The 23,838-nt window shown below is 48.2% G+C and overlaps 1 protein-coding gene across 1 annotated transcript in view; it reads right to left on the bottom strand.

Annotated features, from left to right (window-relative positions):
* TBC1D10A (TBC1 domain family member 10A) overlaps positions 1-13,292 on the bottom strand; it is a 45,104-nt gene extending 31,812 nt beyond the window's left edge. The window contains exon 1 of the mRNA XM_063144358.1: positions 12,844-13,292. Coding sequence (XP_063000428.1) covers positions 12,844-13,292 — 449 coding nt within the window. The remainder of the gene's footprint in view (positions 1-12,843) is intronic.
* Between the last annotated feature and the right edge of the window lie 10,546 nt (positions 13,293-23,838).

Genomic DNA, 23,838 nt, shown 5'->3' with positions numbered 1-23,838 from the left:
GTATCCCCTCCAGAGAGTAGATTCACACACACCCTGATCAACCATGGTTAAGGGGTACATCAGCATAAACCCTAAGCATGATAAAATCAGCCAGGGTTGCCGCTTAATCCTGGATTTGAAATAAACATTTAACAGTTACGTCTGTGCCAGTCCACAGTCATGAAACCGGCAAGCCGACCGCCTGGTCTCCAAGGCAGGTAACTCAACTACGCTTGCCTGACCTTCCCAAGAACTTTAAGCTCACACATGTTGGTTTAATAATATACTCCTCATCAGGTTATAAACAGTTGGAGACACACAGCCTAGCACAACTGGCTCCATTCCAGGCTTGATTACCGGTTCCGGCCAAGGAGGCAGCCAAAACCAGACAGCCAAAAATCTGTGGATGTGGCAGAGGTTCTAGGAGCAGGGAGCCAAGCCAAGTTGCACAGGGAGCAGTGTCTTCATAAGTCACCCTCTTGCAGTGAGGCTACATCTAACAGAACCTGCACAGCTCAACTTTTTGCCAAAAAAGGAGACACAAGTCTGGAAACAAGCAATGCTGCCAAACCAGACCAGAATATAAACGGTGCACCCGGGAGGAAGCATTCCACAGATATCTAGCAGTCGGCCAGCTCTTTGTGCAAAGGGTGGGGCTGGACTGGCTGAGAACTCAGGAGTCTGGGACACAACTTTCCATCAGCAATTCAGTGTCTAAGGGCCAGCAATTCAGTGGAATTCCTGGAAAATCCAGCAGCTCTAACTGAAACTGAAGCTAAGCTGTAAACAAGGTAGCTTTCATTCCTGCCAAACCTCTTCCCAGTTGAAAGCCGCCTCAAAGTTTACAGCTCTTCAAAACCCAGGCTTCAGTTTCTGTTAGACCTGCTGAATATCCCTCGACTTGCCAGCCCTTGGACTGCTGATGGAAAATTGGCATCAGACCTTCCCTCCTTCTCCAGAAAAAAGAACCCAGCCACCTTCAAAACCAAGTCCAAATAGATAGGCCTTACAAGACACTTCCAGAAAGATGCTTAAGATTCAGCTCCTAGGCACAATGGCTACCCATGCTTTTCCCATTCAATGCAGGCATTTGCTTCACTTTGTAGAGCAGGGAAGATACCTCCATTTCTAATCTCGATCTTGAAAGAGAGTGATGTCCAAGCGGACTTTACTAGATGAAGAGGGTTTATTTAAGTTTTCATCCCATCCTTCTCCCAAGAATCTCAAGACTTCCTCCTTTTTAATCCTCCCATTCACACCAGTAACCTTGTGGCTGAGCGTGGATTTGAACCCAGGTCTCTCTAGACTAAATTCAACAAACTAGCTCTCCCTAAAGTGGTTTTGAATCGGCACAGACTACACATGGGTGGACTGAGAATGTCAAGTCAGAACCCACCTCTCTCCATACCACAACCCTTGCCTGGATGCAAGTAGCCACTTCCAACCAATGAAAATATCAAGGAAGGTGGGGGCTCAGGTGGCTAGCTTCAGCCGAGAACACTAAAAACAAACTTCCCCCAGAACATGTAGGCAACACCAAAACCACTCACCCACCCACGCCCACACCCACTTCACAACAGCTACAGATGCTCCCAGCAACTTGCTGTCTCTCCTGCAGGAGGGAGACACTGGAAGGAGCCAGATAAAAGCTGCTTCACAACAATACTCAAGCTGCAGGCACAGCAATGCACAGAAATCCTACACTCGGTTAGAAAACCAGTTCTGCAATAACCCAAAGTTGGCGTCACTTGCCAAAAATGGAAAAGCAAGATCCTGAAGCTTTTGACAGCTGCCACAGAAGCATGAACTGATTCATTCCTCACCTAAACCAGGAGATCCCCATTCTATTCCTCTTTGCTTAGCTGGTGAAGATCATTCTCCTGGCCAAATGCCCGATCCAGCCATGGATTTTCCCAATTTTCAAGGCTCAGCTGAAACCATATGCTCATCCCTAGCTTTTGCTGATGGTCGGGCCAGCTCAATTTTCACTGTGCCATCAAACACTAATGAACAAAGACAAAATTTGTCCAAGCATTTCTGTCGAGGTTATTCAGGGGTAAGACCTTGACTTCCTCAAGTTCTCTCAAACATCTTTTATGTACACCCGTGTGGGAGGAAAGCAAGGCAAGGTTCACCTGAAGCTAGCTAGCTAGCTAAACTCATCAGGATATATCCAGTACTTTAAATTGTGCATCAAGGTAATGCAAAAACAAACAACCAAAGTGAAATTTTGCTACACAATTCTGTGTAGCAAAAGATCTGTACAATTTTGTGGTGAAGCAGTGATTGGCTGAGCTGCCTTAATGTCACAGAAAGGCAAGGCAGGCAGCACAGTCTCTAGCTGCCATTGGTTCAGCTATTCTGTACTTTGAGGATGCAGAAAGGCCAAGGAAAGGAGGTGCAGAAGCAGTGCAGGCCGAAAAAATGGAAGCCTGAGAAAGGGAGGATGTAGGAAAGGACGAGGAAGCTCCAGAAAATCAGCTGAAGAGGTGAGAAATCACATTTGAAATCAGACAAGTCTTTGGCTGAAGGCCTTTGAGTGGATCAGGAACGTCACTGCCTATTCTTGGACAACAGGCCAACAGCACTATAAAGTCTAGAGCTCCCTTGGCCAGTGGCCTAATGAACCAGCTCCTATTAGCCGATCAATCTCAACCACAGCCATTGCAGACCGTGAATAGTTTTTTAATTGCAAGCCGGCTGGCGGCCACATTTAAAATGGACTTTGCCTTTTGCAGCGGCTTTGCTTGATTCCATCATCTTTAAAGTGTTGCAACTGGGCCAATGCTGGCATTGTGGGGTAAGAGTCAAAGAGAAAGAATGGTTAGGTCCCAAATATTATAGGGATGCTATAATTTAACTCTCCAACTATGACTCGGGAGATCTGGGTTCAAATCTGCACTCAGTCATGAAGCTCAGTGGGTGAACCCTAAGCTACCTTTTCCAAGGGTGTTGTGAGGATAAAATGGAGGCAAAGGGAGGACCTTGCATGCTGCCTTGAGCTCCTCAGAGGAAAGGTTAGATGTAAATTATTATTATAAACCGATTGCAGTTACAAAAGCCAAATTATCAAGACAATCAAGGTCTCTTGTTATTGTTCTAATAAATCAAGGCTTTAAAAGTCTGATCAACAGAACCTTGAATCAAGCCACTCTCTCGTATGCCTTTCCAGAAGACGGGGAACGGGGGGGGGACGGGGATGGGGACGGAGGGACCACATGCCAACAAACGTGAAGAAATATGAGAAATGTTTCAGCCTGGTGACCATCTGAGGTGGACTTATTCCAAACCAGATTTTCAGTTCACCCAGCTGCATATCGTCTACTCTTACTGGCACTGCTCTGCAGAATCTCAGGTAGACAGCAGATTTTTCCCATCACCTGCTAGCTACAGACTTTAACTGGAAAGCAAATCTCAAGACCTTCCATGAGCAAAGGAAGAGACACTAGTACAACACAATCTTTGTTTTCCCCTTAGCCTTCGCTAGGCTTAAGGGGTATGGCCGCCCTATCAACAGGACTTCTCCAAGGTATGACCCAGAGACCTCCCAAGGCCTAAATCACTTTCCCTTGACCCAGAGGCCAAGCAACAATTAGTTGCTAGAATCATAACCATCTAGACCAACCTTCCCCAACCTGGTACCATTGGCATGAGGGGTGGGAATTATGGGAGTTGTAGTCCAACACATCTGAAAGGTACCAGGTTGGGGAAGGCTGGTCTAGAGTAACAGGCCTGACAACCGGCCCCAAAACCAGAACGCTGGGATCTAGGAATACCATTTTCGTAGCCTTTTCTCATGAGCTAGGACACATCTTCCTTTGCCAATCTTGTCACCTGTCAATAGTCTTTCCCTAAATTAAGCTCAAGCTTTGCTATAACTTCCGACTAAAGCTTTTGCCCTCATTCCAACAGCTTGCCCTCGCAACCTGAACTTCCTTTCTTGATGGGCCCCACCTTCTCCGGCTCCTGCTTTCCTAGGCCCATGCTTCTCCCCCCCTCCCTGTTTCTCGTGGCCTATGATTTTGCACAGGGGGCGGGTGGGGCTGGGAGAGAAAACAGCTATTAATGCCCCAATGTCCCACTAATAATGTACTGGCTTTACTGCAATACTTTATAGCTTGGTTTTACAAAATGATCTTTGTCCTACTTTTTGAGCTATCAGACTGGCAGTATAAAAAAAATGGTAAAAGGAAAAAGGTCGGTTACACAGCTTACTTCACTGAATGGCTGGTCATGGTTGGAAACCAGAGTTCTGTTCCCAGCTGTACTACCAAGGGTGTATGTGATCACTTTTGCAATAACGCCCCAGCCCTGTTCAGCACAGTTTAAAGAGCCAGATGGCATTTTAATGTGGAATGAGAGAGGCCTTGTTTTGACCTAATTTTAAAATCTCATTTCGCTCCCCCCACATAACATCTCCCAATCCTCATCATCCTTTTAAAAAATAGCAGATGCATTAGGATACATCTTCCTCTGGTTTCTGCTTCCCGATAGGGAAGAGAGAATAAATCCAATCTAATAAATCCAATCTAAAGACATCTTATTTTCGCAATACGTACAAGTATTGCAAAAACATATGGGGAAGGACAAATCCCACAGATGCCCAGAATCTGAAATCTCACTCTGCTTCAGGGTACATGTACCTTCAGGGAGAGAGGTTTGCCCCACCATGAAGGTACATAGGTCTCAAAACTGGGGGCTGTACCTTTTGCAGACTACGCCTGACCTATTTCTGATAGAGAGACTTAGGAGACAGCAGATTCTAAGTTTCTGCCAAGGTGAGGCAGAGTTCTGCCTCAATACATTTGAGTCAACCTTTCTGCAGGCCTGTTTGACCAGTTTTAGTTCTATAAATGCCACTCACAGTGAAACAAAGACATTTTCCCCAGGTTTTCTTTTAATAGCTAATCGCTCAGGAAAGTCCTTTAATTGGGCACTGATGGTTAAAAGATATGTGTGCTTAGTTAAAAGAGCATTGATAGCTAGTGGCTATTAGTTACTGAGCACACACTCGCTGGAGAAACACTGTTTGGCAGTTAGAAAGGCAAGAAATGTATGCAAGAAGAATGGGCAAGCATGGCCCATGTGCTTTCAAAGGCCAGCGCCAGGTACTTGCCCTCCCTGCTGAGAAAGGAGGACAGCTCAATTAAAGGAGGTTTGGTGTGTGTGGTCCACTTGAGTCTCCTCACATTGCAAAAGTATTGCTGAATTTACCTAATTTATAATCTACAGCTTAGCAAAGAACAATGATTCCACCTCCACCCACCCTAAGCATACATCCTAGTTATAGACGAGTTCCCTGGTGTAGTTCATGGAAAGGCCAGAGAGACATGCATTAAGAATACTTTCAGTATACCTCTCAAAAATTCTTAATTTGGCCCCCTGTTCAAACTTCCAGCTGCTGAGGTCTTCCACAACTTTTCCCAGGCACCCATCCAAGCCGGATGCATTTGGTTTCTGTCACAACTGCATCTGTTCTTCCCTAATCTTTGTTTTTCTTGCTCCCTAGCCCCTTTGTCACTATCTTTCCTGGCAACAAAGATTCTTCGGACCAAAACAATATTTGAAGCGCAGAACCAGTCATCTGGAACAAGCATTGAACCCCTTCCAGCAGACAGACAGGATGTTACAGACTGTGGACTCTATGTTTTAAAATATATAACTATGGGAAGTCTTGATCCACGATGGCCAAAACTGTGCAACAACGGGGAACTTATTTGTGTGAGCTAGGCAAATTAAACTAATGGGCAATCTCTTTTTTGCAATTCTGCTAGCCATGGGAGAGGCACCACTGAGAAACTTGACTGTGTGCTCACTAGCTAACAGCCAGCAGCCATCAATGCATCTTCTAGCCAGCCATGGACATATAAAAAGGAATTCATCTAGCTATTAGTTAAAAATCTCCTGCGGCTTTTGTGATTTCACCAAGCATTGTTGGACACACTTTTTAAGCATATATTGGTAACCATAAAAGATAGAAATTTGGACTCTTTTATTATTAAACGGAAGCTGAGCTCTAGGAAACTCTTGCACAATCATGCCACACACCACCCTGGATACGGATTTGGTTAAGAAAATGATCACACAGCCGTCAAGCTTTCAATTGTTGGAGCTAAATTTCAGTTGCTGACCCTCTTTTCATTGCCAGGGCTCAAGCTTTCGAATGAAGCGCTAGTCAAGTGTCCCTCTGGACACATGCGATGTTCATGTCCCCTCAGTACTGGGAAGCTCAGGTTTGTCAACAGCCACTTGTCTGCGCGCCTGAGGCAGTAAGCGCTGGTCACCAAGCAAGGGAGCTTTGATCATGTTGAAGAGAGCTTGTTGCTGGGTTTTGTGTTGTTTCCTTTCAGGCTGTTGATGGGTAACAAGGAACTAACGTCAGTATTTGTTGGCCAAAAGAGGCCTATTAAACATTTGTAAGCCAATCAGGGTTGCAAACCAGTAAGGTTTGTGGAATTACTCACAAGACTGAGAGAGCTCAAGTCTCAGTTGCTCTTTTTACCAAGTCGGCAATTTCACTTGTAACTGCTACACCAGCAGGCTTGGGATGTTCAGAAATGAAAGAGTGCCACAGAGAAACAGAGTCTCCAATTAAAACACCATAACTGTTACAGAATCATGAAAGTAAGGTGGTTTCTTCTAGCCTTTGCAGCAGCAGAGAGAGACTCTGACCACCTGGGCCACACGATAAATGCTTCAAAAGCATTTCAGGAGTCACCAGAGGCCAAGGTTAAGATCAAAGGCAACATAGGCCCAGCAGTTTATTTTGTGCCTTTTGAATGGAACTTTAAACCCAATCAGGCAAGACATGCAAATTGCGATTGCATTGTTTTAGTTTTAAGACAGACTTCTGGAAAAAAAATCTTAGGAGTTTAAGATCCTCAGATACACATTTTGTGACTCAAAATAGGTTTCCTTATTTTAATAAGTCTTGTTTTTAATCAGGCTTTTAATCTCTCAGGGGCACTTTCTTTTGCACTGAAATCCGAGGCACGGATTGTACATTCAAGAGGATCCACACTGGCTTTCTTGATTACTTCGCACAACCATGGGCTGACATCCTCTTGCCGTTGCCCAGTTATCATTGCCTCTATGCCTCCTGCCTTCCCCTTCGCCCAGTCAGTCAGAACTCAGGGAAGAGTCTCTCTCAGCAATGACAACACTTCCGGGATTCTTACCTGACGTGGCAGCAGTACTGCTGACTGCACCAGGTAACCTGGACCAGGTAATCTCCACCCGCAGGACAACACCGCCGTGCTCGTATATTGACAGGGGAAGGAATCAACGTTGCATGCGAGTGGTGGACGCGTCCAACCCAGCGTGCCCCAGCAATATCCAATTTGAGACTCAGTACGCTGCCTTAAGGCTCAAACAACAAGGATTCGTTTCCCAGTTGTCCTTTCCTTCTAGGTGTGCTTTGTGCAATAACGCACCCTGTCAGGGAGGGAGGCTCCTGCCCTTGTTCATATGGTAAAACAACAAGAGGGACCAACTCTGGCACCAGCAGGCTAGAGAAGTGGTTGCTGGCTTTCTCCTTGGCTCGCACTTATCACCTTTGCTACATATTCCAGATACTCCTCCTGCATGTTACAAACTCTCTTGGCCTGACAAAGCCTCCCACAGACAGCGATGCTCGCTCTGTCTACACCCCCCACAACAGCTCTCTAAGCCTAAACCTCCACAGTTGGCTATCCGCAGGTGCCAAATATTAACTCCTTGGAGCAACTGCATTAATTCAAACAGGCCTCATAAACAATGTTAGTAGGAAATTATTTATTACGTTTCTATACCACCCCATAGCCAAAGCTCTCTGGGTGGTTCACATAAGATTAAAACAATTAAAAACAATATACAAAATTTTAAACCACAAAACATGCAACATATATCTAAAAACAACTATAAACAACTTTATAAACAACTATAAAAACAGATAGGATTTATAAAGCTCATCACATATTGCCTGGGGAAAGAGAAAAGTTTTAACCTGGAGCTGAAAAGATAGCAATGTTGGTACCAGGCGTGCCTCATCGGGGAGATCATTCCATAATTGGGGGGCCACCACAAAGAAGGCCCTCTCCTTTGTTTCTGTCTTCCAGGCCTCCCTCAGAGCACCCGAAGAAGGACCTCAGATGTTGAACGTAGTATATGGGGAGGTTCATGTCGGGAAAGGTGTTCCATCACTTTGCATCGGGCTCGGAAACATACAGGCAGCCAGTGCAAGTGGGCCAGAGTTGGAAAACTGAGCTTTATAGGAAACCTGACCACATTCCAAGATTCCTCCTCATTTCATGTGGGGCCATGGCAAAACCCAACAAGTCTGGAATGATCCTCAGGGTATGATCCTTAAATGAGGCTGGACATTTGCTCCCCCCCCCCCCCAGCTCTCCCACTCTTCTTTTGCATGGAGCAGCTAAGGAAGCCATGTATTTATTATTTTGAACACTCTACCACTCACATTAAAGAGGGGCATTGAAGGTGCCATGCCCAAGTTACCCCAAATTCCTGGAGTCAGAAGTACGCATGCTCTGCGTAAATTCTGTGTGCTCTACCAGCAGCCAGATGCAAAGGGTGCAGAAAGGGGTGTCCTGGAGTATGAAACACTGACAGAAAACCATTTTCTTACTCTTTTGTATGCTTTGGCTAGACTGTGTTTAAAGTGTTGAATGCTATATTTCAGAGTTAGGTCTGGATGTCATGCTGTCATGAATAGGTATCGTCCAACTAAAAAATAAGCATCCAGATGACTTTCAACAAGGAAGGTAGTAGCAGAGGTTTTTTGTTGCTAAGAAGATACAAAATTCTTTCTAGCTAACACATCCATTGATACCCTTGTGTGGAACATCAAGAGGCAGAGCATGGACACCTTTTAATATCTAATGGGCGAATAGGTTCAGGAGAGAAGAGATGAGCAAGACATTTTCTCCTTTCTCACCCCATCCTCAATGCTGACATGGTCAAGAGGTTTTGGATACAGGATCTAGTCCTATATTCTGCAGGCTCTGCGCTCCCTCACGTTAATAGGCCCAATGTAGGAGAGCTAATCTAAACGTATTAAAACAACAAACAAGAACTGTGTGTTTAAGCAGCAAGGCTACCCGCTCTCTCTCCCCCAGGCAGTGCCTCGCCCATTTTGTGAAACTCTTGTTATTTTTAATCCGCCCGCTAGCCTTCTGTTTGTCTGGAGGCTGCCTACTCCCTCCCTCCCAGGGCTGTGAATAACTCATCAATTTCACTTCTCCATTTCCAATAGCAAACGTGAAATTGACAAGCAAGGGTTTTGCAGGGGTGAGGGGACTCCTTTATGGCAAACCAGGACCCACTTCTCATCCCAGCCTTTTTAACAGGAGATCCACATTTAATCTTACATCTTTTTCCTTCTCTTCTGCTGCTGCTTGCCTCCTCATGCAGCCCAGCTAGAACTTTCACATGGTCTACTGATGTGGACGTGCCCAATAGCTGCCTTTTATTAGATTCCTTCATCCAACACTGGAGCATGCCTATTTTCTCATCTTAAATCTGCTTCTCTCCTGAAAAGCGGCATTTTAAAAAAGATGGAAAAGAAACCTGGGGCACCAACACTGAAAAAAGATTTGGAGTAGCTGCACAATGCTTGCTGATCAGTAGCAGTAGGATCCCTCTACCTGGAAGCAACCTCAATCCAGCTGAGGTCTATTTGTATCCCATCTATGACTGAGGTCTATTTGTATCCCAATTGAGATTAGGAAGGGAGGAAATAGGGAACAGATTCCAAGAAATACAAAGTGAAACACAGTTGTCGTGTCTGTGATGCAGCATACAAATTGCTTTACAATAATTGTCTGTGAGATAGGCTAGCTGAGAGATACAGACTTATCCAAGACAAATACCCATGGAATTTCATAACTCCAACAGGTATTTGAACCTGATCTTCAAGGCCTTGCACCAGATTGGCTCGGCCCACTGACTGGAACAAATTTCACTTCCGTGCCTGGAGGAGGACTCCCACCCACCCACCTAAGTCACAGGCTGAAACAACTGAAATTACAAAGCATAACTTAGAACAGATTTAAAAAATCCCACTGTGGGGAGAAAACAGGGCAAATTAATACTGGGTGGGATGGAGGGGCTCAAATGGTGATTTGGAGAGAACCTAGGGAACTAAATTGAGATTCCATGTGGGAAATTTGGATGGCAGGTGGGGATAGAAGACTCTCCCCCCTTTAGAAATCGCTTGACTTGGGGGTGGCGAACCACAGACCCCAGAACAGTCCCCAAGGCCACCACTCGACACTTTAAGGTATTGGAGGCTAAACTTTGCTCAATGCCAAACTGTAGGAAATCCAGCAGATGACAGAGCTCAGGATAGGTCCCTGGGCAGGCACAGAGGTTCCCATTCAAGGAGCATATCTAGGAATTAAGAACGCCCTAGCAGAGGGGTAATCGCTCCAAACTATGCAAAGCCAAGAATATCTTAAGAGGTTGTTGTGATTTCAAGAGACCCCACAGCAGGCCAATAGTGTCTTGCTCGCTCCCTTGCCCACCGTTTGGAGAATGAGATCAAGGCGCCCCAGAGAAGGGGGAAATTGACAGCCGAGACCCATGCCCCATCCTACAATTCTCCCCACTATGCTTCTCTCAGACAAAAGTCCCTCTTGGCCCCAGAACAGGGATTCTTCCAATACTGCCAAATGAGACGCCCTTCTTTGTGGTGGCCTCCCCAACTGTGGAACAATCTCCCTGACGAGACACACCTAGAGCCAAGATTGTTATCTTTTCAGCACCAGGTCAAGACTTTTCTCTTCTCCCAGGCATTTATCAATATGAAATGAGCCTGGGTCTGGATTTTTTAGGCTCACAGTTTTTAAAGTTACTATAGTGGTTTTAAATGTATGTGTATATTGTATATTGTGTTTTTGTGGTTTTTAATTTTTGTATATTGTTTTTAGTGTCTAAATATTATGTAAACCTCCTCGAGAGCTTCGGCTATGGGGTGGTATACAAATACAGTACCCTATTTCTTCGATTCTAAAATGCACTTTCCCCCCCATATAAACATCTCTAAAAACGGGGTGCGTCTTAGAATCGTGGGTGTGTCTTAGGGGTTTTATTTCTGTTGGTGGTACTGAAATTAGCGTGCGTCTTACAATCGATGGCGTCTTACAATCGAAAAAATACAGTACCACCACGGCACAGCAAGTTTGTGATACAAAATGCCTCTTGGTTTCTTGGGGGCTCTTAGGCCGTTTTGCTTCTGGAAGTGGTGGGTAGGCGGCCTCTTTTTTCCACCCTTCAAATGTTCGGAGGCCAAAGGGCCTTTAAGAGGAAGAAGTTCATCAGTTGCAACTCCTCCCATCACACTGCTGCTGCAGCAGCTGCCCTGGAGAAAATTTTGTTTTTTTCAATCCTCATTACAAAGTACTGACGAGCTTTTTTAAGGGCCTGAATCCAACAATCCCAAATCCACATCCTCTTTATTTCAGGGCCTAGCGCTCAACCCTCAAATCCCTTTCCAGAGTCAGAGCTCAGAACTGATGGCATGCAAAGTAAGAAAAAGAAAGGGTATCTGAGCATACAAAGAATGTCTATCCCTCTATGAAAGAGACCAGCGATGGGGCTTCCTACAGGCAGGCTAGAACAGAACCGCAACGCAATACTTTCTACCATGCTTAGATAAAGCAGGTCTCAAAATGCAGAAGAGTGTCCCTGCTCATAGTAAGAGTGACCTCACATCTGGGGTTACAGAAGCACCCCTCACCTCTCCCTTTCCCAGCCAGCCAGAGGCCACCCCACCTGTCTGGCCCAGTCACTCTCGGCTGCCAGGAGGCCTAAACCACCAAAGCAAGAGCACCCCTGCCCATGAGAAGAGCGTCTTGCACTCCTCACATCTGGGCTTGCAGAAAAATGCAGCTCTTCACTGTTTACCCTGCAAGACAATCCCTCATCCACCCCTTCCCCTTAGGGCCATCACTCTCAGACACAAAGAGATTCAAGTGCCCATAACAAAAGCGCCCATGCCCATGGTAAGAGTGCCCACCCACTCCCCTATATGGGGTTACAGAGCCTTACAGCCACTCCTGCCCAGGCCACCCACCCACCACTCCCAGAAACAAAGCCCAAGAGCTCTCAACAAACCAAGAGTATCCTTCCCCATAACAAGAGTGCCCATGCCCATGATAAGAGTACCCACCCACTGTCCAGCATGGTGTCACAGAGCCTCACCACCACGCTTGCCCGGGCCCGCAAGCCAGCCACTCCTAGAAATGAGGCAGCCAAAGAACCTCCAAGAAACCAAGAGTGCCCCTGCCCATGGCAAAAGTGCTCCTGCCCATGACAAGAGTACCCACCCACTCCCTAACATGGGGTTACAGAGCCTTACAGCCTCTCCTGCCCGGGCCACTCCCAGAAATGAGGCAGCCCAAGAGCCCCCAACAAAAAAAAAAGAGTGCCCCTGCCCATGGCAAAAGTGCTCCTGCCCATGACAAGAGTGCCCACCCACTCCCTAACATGGGGTTACAGAGCCTTACAGCCACTCCTGCCCAGGCCACTCCCAGAAATGAGGCAGCCCAAGAGCCCCCAACAAACCAAGAGTGCCCCTGCCCATAACAAGAGCGCCCACCCACTCCCTAACATGGGGTTACAGAGCCTTACAGCCACTCCTGCCCGGGCCACTCCCAGAAATGAGGCAGCCCAAGAGCCCCCACCAAACCAAGAGAGCCCCTGCCCATGCCAAGAGCGCCCACCCGCTCCCTAACATGGGTTTACAGCGCCTCACAGCCCCCTCCCGGCCACCCGCAAAGCAAATCACTCCCGGAAAGGAGGCGGCCCCAGCGCCGTTTAGACACCAAGAGCGCCCCTGCCCATAACAAGCGCGCGCCCGCCACTCACGGCGCCTCCTGCCCGGCTCCGTCGCCGCCGTCGGCCACCAGGAAGCCGAACTTGTCGACGCGCCGCTCGCCGTCGCTGCTGAGGCTGCCGCCGCCCAGCGAGCTCCGCGAGTCCATCTCGCCCGCCGCCCCCGACGCCGACGCCGCCTCGTCGTCGTCGTCGCCCTCAGCCAGCGGGGCGCGGGGCGCCGAGCCCATGCCGTTGGCGTGGACGCCGCCGGAGGCCGCCCGCCCGTCGCCGCCTCCCTCGCCCGCGCCGCGGCTCTTGGCCATGGCCGGCCCGCTCAGCAGCGACGGCGGGCCCGGGAAGGGAGACGAGGCGCCGCCATCGCCGCCCGCCGAGAATCGCCTCAGGAGCCGCTCCGGCCGGGCCGCCTCTGCCTCAGCCGCTCCCGCCACGCCCATTGGCTGAGCCGTCGCCCCCGAGGCCCGCCCCTGCGCCGCGGACATTGGCTCTCGGGCGCGTGAGTGACGCGCGCCGCCTCCGGCTCTGGAGGGGGCTGCTGCGCTTGAGCGAGAAAGCGAGCGGCAGCGACGCTGTTTGGCCGCTCGGGCTGCCAATCCAGGACTTCCGACCCGCCCTCTCCTTTACCTGCCAGCACACTCGGCCAATTGCGCGTTGCTTCTCCTCCTCCCGCCCCCTCCAACAAACTCCGCGTTGGGACTTTTCAGTTCAGTGGTGGCTGGTGGCTCTGATTGCAGCGGGGCTGTAAATCCATCCTGGGTTTCGGTCAGAACCAGCCAGGACTCTAAATTATCTATCTAAAGTAATGAAACTATTTTGAGGTGTAGGGTTCAGCACCTTGCATATCTCCATTAGAGTTTTGGCTGGTTCTGACTTAAACCCAGAATGAATTCACAGCCCCACCGCAATCGGAGCCACCAGCCACCACTGATTTAGTTTCAATTCCTCCCCGGGTGGCAAACTTTGGAGGAGAAACGCGCATTTTGCAATAGGGGGAGGGAGAGGAGGAGATTTTCCAGTGCTGCAGCTCTAGAACAGCTGCAGATCAAATTAATTCAACAGCATTTATTTATTATTGCTCTTGCAACATTTGGATGTATTTCCTACAGCTGTGAAATCTCCTGTGGCTATCTGGATGCTTATATATATTATGATGCATGGATATGTTTTATTATACGATCTCCCCTTTTTTCTTCCTTTTTTTCTTTTCTTTTGTGGCTCACCCCCTTTTTTGTTTTTTGTTTGCAAATAAAAATGTTGCTCCTTAGCAAAGCAGTGCATTTCGCCCCCTGGGATAGGGCGAGATCCACAGTGGATCCAAACGGCCCACCCTGTAATTGACATGGGAAATTCTACTAGCAGCATTAAGATGAATGGGAGCCATGCATCACCTACCCAAGTGTCACTGCGTTTTCTTCCCAGTAATAAGTCTAATTTAGGTATTCAAGGTTTAAGTGTAGAACAAATATAGACTTAACTGTTTTGGTTGTTCAGATAATTTACTACATTAGCATGAATTTTCGTGGGGTGCAACCCAATTCATCAGTTGCTGTAAATAGAGGCTTTGAGTCTAATCAGACATCAAGCAGAAGAAATTGAATAAACCTGTCAGTGAATACTTTAACCTCCATGGACAAACCATCAAGGACCTCAGCATGGCAGTTCTAAAGAAATTGAAATCAGGGCTCTTTCGTGGCTGAGTTCGGATGACACTCTAATCAACTGTGTGTGTGTGTAATAGGAACAGAATGGCAAACAACCATTGATTGGCGTATTCTCCAAACTCAGACTGTATCTAGTCTAGAGTGACCATATGAAAAGGAGGACAGGGCTCCTGTATCTTTAACAGTTGCATAGAAAAGGGAATTTCAGCAGGTATCATTTGTATATATGGAGAACCTGCTGAAATTCCCTCTTCATCACAACAGTTAAAGCTGCAGGAGCTATACTAGAGTGACCAGATTTAAAAGAGGGCAGGGCACCTGCAGCTTTAACTATTGTGATGAACAGGAAATTTCACCAGGTTTCCCATATATACAAACACCTGCTGAAATTTCCTTTTCTATGCAACTGTTAAATATACAGGAGCCCTGTCCTCCTTTTCATATGGTCACCCGAATTTATTCACTCTGGAGGGCAGGGCTCCTGCCACTTGAACTGTTGTGAGGAAAAAGGAATTTCACCAGTTGCTGCATGCATACCAATAACACCTGCTGTAATTCCCTTTTCTATGCAACTGGTAAAGATACAGGAGCCCGGTCCTCCTTTTCATATGGTCACCCTAATATAGGCTTACTGCATCTGAGGTAGCACATAGCCATCATGACTAGAAGCCATTGATAGCCTTCTCCAGGAATTCATCCAAGCCCTTTTTAAAGCCATCCAAATTGGTAGCCATCACTACATCTTGTGGTAGCGAATTCCATGGCTTAACTATGCGCTATGTGAAGAAGTACTTCCTTTTAGCCGAAACTCTCTCTAGGCAGTTTAAAACAGTTCATAAAATAATAAAATCTAGCATAAAGATATAAGTATACTAAATTTAAAACAATTTAGACACTAAAAACAGTTTCAATAGAACCCTAGACCTGTTTAGATGGCTGGCTTAAGTATCTCATCCAACCTTGTCCTCCTTTCCATATGGTCACCCTAACATAGCGGGAGTTAATGAACAGTATGTTTTGCCCTCAGACAACTAGCACCCGTAACGACATGGGCTTTACTCTAGTATTTCTATACTGCCCCATAGTTGAAGCTCTCTGGACAGTTAACTAGGGGTGTGCACGGACCCCCCACTCCGCTTCACTTTCAGATCCGCCATTTTCGGATCGGGCCGCTCCGCCCCGCCCCCACTCCGCCTGTGCCCACTCCGCTCCGCTCGGAGATCCGGATCCGGATCGGAGCTCCGTTCCCCACCCATAGGGGGGGGTTACCGGGCCCTGCCGTCATCGCCGCCCATGCGGCGACGGTGGGAGAGCCCGGTAAGGGACCAAGGGAGAGGGGGACCTTACCTGCCTCCATCCGCGGTCCGTCGCCGTCTTCAATTGAGCCCGCAGTTCCACCAGGAAGCCTGGGCCGCAAGCGGCCCAGACTTCCTGCTGGAACCACGGGCTCAATTGAAGACGTTGACGGACCGCGGACGGAGGCAGGTAAGGGAGAGGAGGGCCGGGGGGGGGGTGATTACCAGGCCCTGCCGCCGTCGCCGCATGGGCGACAGCGGCAGGGTCCGGTAAACCCCACTTACCTTTCCGGCGGAGCTCCGGATCGAGGCGAAGGATCCGCCTTCACCTCGATCCTCTTCGCCACGCTCCACCGACCCCCCAATCCTCTTCGCCTCCGCCTTAAGGGCAGGCGAAGCCCCCCGCTCCGCTCCTGCTTCTACGGTCCGATTAGAAGTGGAGCACATCCCTACAGTTAACCTATAAAGCCCTACATGGCTTGGGACCAGATTACCTGAAAGGCCATCTTCCCCCATACTAACCTGCCCAGGTTTTATGATCTTTAGGGAAGGGCCTTCTCTCTGTCCCGCAATACATGGGGCTGCCTTTGAAGTCGGTTCAGAAGCTGCAGCTTTTGCAAAATGCAAGAGCCAGATTGATAACAGGAACCAGAAGTTTCGAACATATAAGACCGATTCTGGCCCGCTTGCATTGGCTGCCTGTACATTTCTGAGCTGGTTCTAACCTGTAAAGCCTTACATGGCTCAGGACCACAATATCTGACGGAACGCCTCTTCCAATATGAATCTACCCATACCTAGGGTGACCATATGAAAAGGAGGACAGGGCTGCTGCATCATTAACAGTTGCATAGAAAAGGAAATTTCAGCAGGTGTCATTTGTATATATGGAGAACCTGGTGAAATTCCCTCTTCATCACAACAGTTAAAGCTGCAGGAGCTATACTAGAGTGACCAGATTTAAAAGAGGGCAGGGCACCTGCAGCTTTAACTGTTGTGATGAAGAGGAAATTTCACCAGCTTCTCCATATATACAAATGACACCTGCTGAAATGTACTTTTCAATACAACTGTTAAAGATACAGGAGCCCTGTTCTCCTTTTCATAAGGTCACTCTACCCGTACGCTATGCTCAACATCTAAGGTCCTCTGGGTGCCTACTCCGAGGGAAGCTCGGAGGATGGCAACAAGGGAGAGGGCCTTTTCAGTGGTGGCTCCCCAATTACGGAATGTTCTCCCCGACGAGGCTCGCCTGGCGCCAATGTTGTTATCTTTTCGGCACCAAGTCAAGACTTCTCTCTTCTCCCAGGCATTTAACAGCATATGTTGAGTTTTTAACTGACCCAAAATAGTTGTTTTACATGGATATTGTATGTAATCGGTTTTATGCTTTTATGGTTTTAAATTTTGTATATCAGTTTTTAATGTTCAGTGTTTTAATCTTTGTGAACCACCCAGAGAGCTTCAGCTATGGGGCAGTATATAGATGATGATGATGATGATGATGATGATGATAATAATAATAATAATAATAATAGGCCCATGTGGGCCTAATTCCAGTCTCTGAAATTACCTGCCACAGGAGGCAAGATTAGCTTCTTCTTTGCTATCCTTCCACCAGCAGGCAAATACGTTTTTATTCAGGCAGATCTGTGGCATGCAAAATGGCCAGGTCCCATTTCTTCCTTTTGCTGTGTTTTTAATCTGTTTTTAAGTTTTGTTTTAATGATGATACTGTTTTTCAAACTGTATTTTATTATTGTTAGCCGCCTCGAGTGCCATTTCTGGTGAAAAGGAGGGATGAAAAATCAAACAAATAAATAAATGTACCACCCGGATGACGGGCAGAAATTCAGCAGGAGAAACTTTTGCCCTACGTGCATCCTTCTTGGGGGAAAAGCGGCTATCCAAAGAAATGTTGCGAGATGCTGCCCCCTCCTGACTAAATGGTGCCCCGAAGGCCTGAAAGCTTGGAATATATTGTTGCACGTGTCTGATTTCCCTAAGCAGTGAGAAATTTACGGGCGTAGCAGTGGACGAAGAGTTAAACGGAACGCCATGGCATTTCTGTAATACTGGTATAACGCCCATGTCGTCATAGGGACTAGTAGTCCTGTCCCTTTCCCGCTTTCTTGCCCCCCAGTTCCTTCACCGCAGAGGGGATCATGAATAATACAAATGTGGACCAAGCATAGGGAAACCCCCCCTCTGAAATTTGCATATGCCACAGCCCCCCTCCCTCACTCGCCTGCCACGATTGGCTGGCTCTGCCTCGCTAGGGCCTGCCTTTGCACAATACTGATTGGCTAGGGTGACCCTATGAAAAGGCGGACAGGGCTCCTGTGTCTTTAACAGTTGTGTAGGAAAGGGAATTTCAACAGGTGTCATTTGTATATATGGAGAACCTGGTGAAATTTCCTCTTCATCACAACAGTTAAAGCTGCAGGAGCCCTGCCCTCTTTGGTATCTGGTCACTCTAGTATAGCTCCTGCAGCTTTAACTGCTGTGAAGAAGAGGGGATTTCACCAGGTGCTGCCATCATGCAAATGACACCTGCTGAAATTCCCTTTTTCTATAAAACTGTTAAATATACGGGAGGGTGACCATATGAAAAGGAGGACAGGGCTCCTGTATCTTTAACAGTTGCATAGAAAAGGGAATTTCAGCAGGTGTCATTTGTATATATGGAGAACCTGGTGAAATTCCCTCTTCAGCACAACAGTTAAAGTGCAGGAGCTATACTAGAGTGACCAGATTTAAAAGAGGGCAGGGCCCCTGCACCTTTAACTGTTGTGAAGAAGAGGAAATTTCACCAGGTTCTCCATCTATACAAAGAAATGACACCTGCTGAAATTCCCTTTTCAATATAACTGTTAAAGATACAGGAGCCCTGTCCTCCTTTTCATATGGTCACCCTACCCTTTCCATACGGTCATCCTAGATTGGCTGAGCAGGGCTGTCCATCATACTGCTGACAGAGAGGCTGCCCTGCCTGTTTGGCCCCAAGGCCATTAATTGCTATTAAAGCTTGAGCTTTTTACTAGGATGACCGTATGAAAAGGGCCACAGGGCTCCTGTATCTTTAAAAATTGCATAGAAAAGGGGATTTCAGCAGGTGTCATTTGTACATATGGAGAACCTGGTGTAATTCCCTCTTCATCACAACAGTTAAAGTTACAGGAGCCCTGCCATCTTTGGTATCTGGTCGAGAGGGCAGGGCTCCTGCAGCTTTAACTGTTGTCATGAAGAGGGAATTTCACCAGGTTCTTCATATATACAAATGACACCTGCTGAAATTCTCTTTTCTATGCAACTGTTAAAGGTAGAGGAGCCCTGTCCTCCTCTTCATATGGTCACCCTACACCTCTGCAATAAGCTGCCATCAGGAGTCCACCAAGCCCCATCCTTGCAGGCTTTTAAGAAGCCTGGTCCTCCTTTTCTTCTGTAGAAGAAAACCAGAACGACAGGTTTTCTTCCACAGCCCACCTGATCAGCTGAGCTGTGGTGAAAAGTGGATGGGGCGCCTGCAGGCTGCTGGGCTGCACAGCACACCTCCTGTGTACAGAACTGCAGCCTAAATGTAATGCCATTTTGCCCTGCGAAGTGCTGTTCCCACATGCAGATCACTGTTTGATGCTGCAGCCACATCTCCTGGTAAACATGTATGCATGAATCAGCTCACCCTGTTGTGTCTCTGTTCAGTAGCAAACCCTGGTTCATAATTTCTAGAAAAAGAGGTGTCCCACTTCAAATCTGTCTGGAACCAACAACCTGTGTACTGCCAGCCCTTCCGCCTAATTTCCTGATGTGCACGGACTCTCTGCTCTTATGCAGTCGCATAGGAAATGCACTGTGCATCTGCTTGGGTCATTTTCATTAGGGCTGTGCACGCCCTCCCCAAACTGCTTTGGATCCCGATCTGGACCTTCCGGATTGGGCCTGAACCATTTCAGGCCAATCCAGACCTCCCCTGATCTGCTCCGGAACCGGGCTTAGGAGGTCCAGATTGGCCCACTCCGGATCCGTAACGGAGTGGAGCACACCCCTAATTTTCATCTTATTTCATATATTTCAGGATTGAGCATGCAGAAGGTCCAAGATTCAATCCCTAGTATCTCCAGATACAAAAGAGGGCAGGGCTCCTGCAGCTTTAACTGTGGTGATGAAGAGGGAATTTCACCAGGTTCTGCACGCATACAAATGACACCTGCTGAAATTCCCTTTTCTATGCAACTGTTAAAGATACAGGAGCCTGGCCCTCCTTTTCATAGGGTCACCCTACCCCCACACCTCTGTAATAAGCTGCCAGCAGGGGTCTGCCAAGCCCCATTATTTATTTATTTATTTATTTATATAGCACCATCAATGTACATGGTGCTGTACAGAGTAAAATAGTAAATAGCAAGACCCTGCCGCATAGGCTTACATTCTAATAAAATCATAATAAAACACCCTGAAAACATGGAATTTTACTTTGGCCTTCCCTTGATATACTTGCTGGTGTTGCTGTTTTTACTGTGTTTTTATGACATCAGTTTTTATTGTGTTTTTATTGTGTTTTTATGACTACGTCAGTTTTTATAATGTGTCTTATTATTGGGAGGGCTCCTGCCCTGAAAGTCAGTCAAGAAATATATTGTTATTAATTATTATTGTTATTATTATTTAATAATAATATAGGGTGACCATATGGAAAGGAGGACAGGGCTCCTGTACTTTTAACAGTTTGATTGAAAAGGGAATTTCAGCAGGTGTTATTTGTATGCATGCAGTGCCTGGTGAAATTCCCTCTCCATCACAACAGTTAAAGCTGCAGGAGCCCTGCTGTCTTGACCAGATTCAAAAGAGGGCAAGGCTCCTGCAGCTTTAACTGTTGCAATGAAGAGGGAATTTCACCAGGTGCTGAATGCATACAAATAACACCTGCTGAAATTCCCTTTGCTATGCAACTGTTAAAGATAGATCAGCCCTGTCCTCCTTTCCATAGGGTCACCCTAAATAATAACAACAGAAGCAAGGCATGAAGACAATTTCACGCCTGTGTTCTATGCACCACATGGCCTCTAAAAATGGCTGTTCCACTTAGCGGCCAGAGGAGGGCGAGAAAGATGATGAGCTTATGGAGAGGAATTGTTGAAAGAGTTAGATACTCTTCACCTGCAAAAAAGCCGATTCAGAGGTGCTAAGTTTTATTTATTTGGTTTGATTTGTTCCCCCGCCTTTCTACCAAGAACAATGACACTCAAGGCAGCTTACAATCATAAATAAAACTGGATTCAAACCACGATAAAACGCATGCATTAAACACACAGTTCAAAACACAGCACTAAGGGAATAAAATTGCAAGGGATGTAGCATAGAATGAGGGAACAAATTTGCTTCCTGTGGCTCCGGTGGGTAGAACCCCAAACCAACCAGTTCAAACATCAAGAAAGGAAGGTGGGGAAGATTTGGACTAAACTTTAGGGAGAGCATCTTGATGTTAAGAGCCTGCTGTGTAGAGAAGAGTAGGCTGCCTCAGATTATTATTATTAATAATTATTATTATTATTATTTGCTTTTTCAGCTGGATTGTTATGTCTTAGGGATGCTGTAGCAACCAGGATTGAGCAGAAAGTAGATCTCTGGCTGCGTTGGACTTCAACGTCCAGCGTAGAGGTGTACAAAATTATGGATGGTGTGGAAAATGTGCATGGGGGGCATTTTTCCCCTTTCCCATAATACTAGAACCCAATGGGGTCATCCCTTGAATCTGATGGGTGGGAGATTCAGGACAGATCAAAGGAAGGACTTCTTCACAGTGCAGAGTTAAACTGTGGAACTCACTGCCACAGGATGGAGTGATGGCCACCCATTTGGATGGCTTTAAAAGGGGGTTGGATAAATTCCTGGAGGAGAAGGTTATGGCTACTAGTCCCAAAGGCTATGTGCTACCTCCACTATTGGAGGCAGTAAACCTATATACACCAGTTGCTGGGGAATATGGGTGGGAGTTTGCTGTTGCACCATGTCCTGCTTCGGTGGTCCCTGGTTGACAGCTGGTTGGCCACAGTGTGAACAGAGTGCTGGACTAGATGGACCCTCGGTCTGATCCAGCAGGGCTCTACTTATCCTTGCAGAACTAGCTGGGCTTTTCTCTAGAAAAGAGAATTTTCTTGCAATGCTATAGTTCGGTATCAGAGACAGTATACCCATATATACCAGTTGCTGGGGAACTTGGGTGGGAGGGCGCTGCTGCTGCTGCCGCCCCTTTGTCCTGCTTATGGGTTTCCCATGGGCAACTGGTTGGCCACTGTGCGAACAGAACTCTGCTGGACTAGACGCACCCTTGGCCTGGTCCCGCACGGTCACCAGCCTCCGCTGGCTGCATACAGTGGGGGCTGGACTCAGGGGCGGTGCTACCATAGAGGCCACTCAGGCGGCCGCCTAGAGCGCCAAGCTAAGAGGGGCGCCATGCAGTGCAGCACTCATGCGTGTTGTTGGCTGTGAACCAGCCAGGGCTGGCCTGAGGATTTAGCTGGGCCTGGGCGGGCGAGATGGCGCCCCGCGCCTGTCCAGCCAAAGTGAAGCCAGGGATGCTGGGGTGGGGGTGGGGCGGTTCCACATTCGGACTTCCGCCTGGAAGCCGCCCTCCCAGAGCCGGGAGGCTGCCACTGCCGGAAGAAGAGGCACGTGGCGAGCTTGACCCTGGCTCAAGCCAGCCTCTACCTTACTCCCGAGGAAAGGGCACCGGGTCGCCTCGCCTCTCTCCTCAAACAGGCCACGATGTCCAGGCAGGCGGGCAAGCGGGACTTCCTCTCCCTTCCCCCAGGAAAGCTAGGGACTTGTGGACTCCTCGCAAGGCAAACTCCTACTTCCCGATCCTGCGCGCGTGGATCAACGGGACTTGCATCCGAGAAAGCGTTGCACCAGGAGGCACCAGTGCGGCCCGATCCGCCTATGCCTCCTTACTCGTAAGCCTTATTCCCCCGAGTAAACGTGCGGAGGGGATCGGGACGCCAGGATGTATAGTGGGTTGCGTTCACACGGAAGTAAGTCCCGGTGAATTCCAGACGGCTCGGTCCCAAATCGAAGTGAGACAGTCCCAGCTCTCCACTCCGCGCACACGTTCGGACTTTCGCGCAATTTGGTTGGGGGATGCAAGTAGCTCGCCTTGCCTAGGGCGCAAAATAGTCTGGCACCGGCCCTGATGCCGTTTGGAGATCCCATCCAAAGGGATCCCATCCCAACAAAGATCCCATCTTTGTTGGGATGGAGATCCCATCCCAGCAAAGCCCTATGAAGAGAGACTGAAAGAACTGGGCATGTTTAGCCTGGAGAAGAGAAGACTGAGGGGAGGCGTGAGAGCACTCTTCAAATACTTAAAAGGTTGTCACACAGAGGAGGGCCAGGATCTCTTCCTGATCCTCCCAGAGTGCAGGACACGGAATATCGGGCTCAAGTTAAAGGAAGCCAGATTCCAGCTGGACATCAGGAAAAACTTCCTGACTGTTAGAGCAGTACGACAATGGAACCAGTTACCTAGGGAGGTTGTGGGCTCTCCCACACTCGAGGCATTCAGGAGGCAGCTGGACAACCATCTGTCAGGTGGATTCCTGCATTGAGCAGGGGGTTGGACTAGATGGCCTTGCAGACCCCTTCCAACATTGCTATTCTATGATCCCACCCCACCCAGCCTTTCCATCCCCCCGGCTGGCGCGCGGCCTTAAGGCGCCGGACCTCTCCCCTCCACGCCTTTCCGGAACCTGATTGGGCCGAAGCGTTCCGTGGGACGCGAAAGCGGGCGCCGTTCCCCCAATCAGACGCCTCCGCGCCCGCCCCCGGCCGGACCTGCCGCCACCGCCGCTCCCAGAGCTGGCTCAGTTCCTCGCGCCTCCTCGGCGTGGCCAGCAGCGCGTTCTCCTCTCCGAGCGCGAACCCTGAGCGTTGGCCCGGCGCGGGGAGGGCTCGCCTGGGGCTGCTGCGCCTTGGCCGCCTGGAGCCCGGAGGAGGAGGCGGCGGCGGCGGCATGAGCTGAGGTCCGGCGGGTCTCTCCCTCGCCGCGTCCGGCTGCCCAGCGCCTGCCCGCCCGC

Source organism: Elgaria multicarinata, chromosome 18 (genome assembly GCF_023053635.1).
Source record: "Elgaria multicarinata webbii isolate HBS135686 ecotype San Diego chromosome 18, rElgMul1.1.pri, whole genome shotgun sequence".
Taxonomy (NCBI): Eukaryota; Metazoa; Chordata; class Lepidosauria; order Squamata; family Anguidae; genus Elgaria; species Elgaria multicarinata.
The sequence above is the reverse complement of the archived record's forward strand: the minus strand, read 5'-3'. Positions and strand labels throughout refer to the sequence as shown.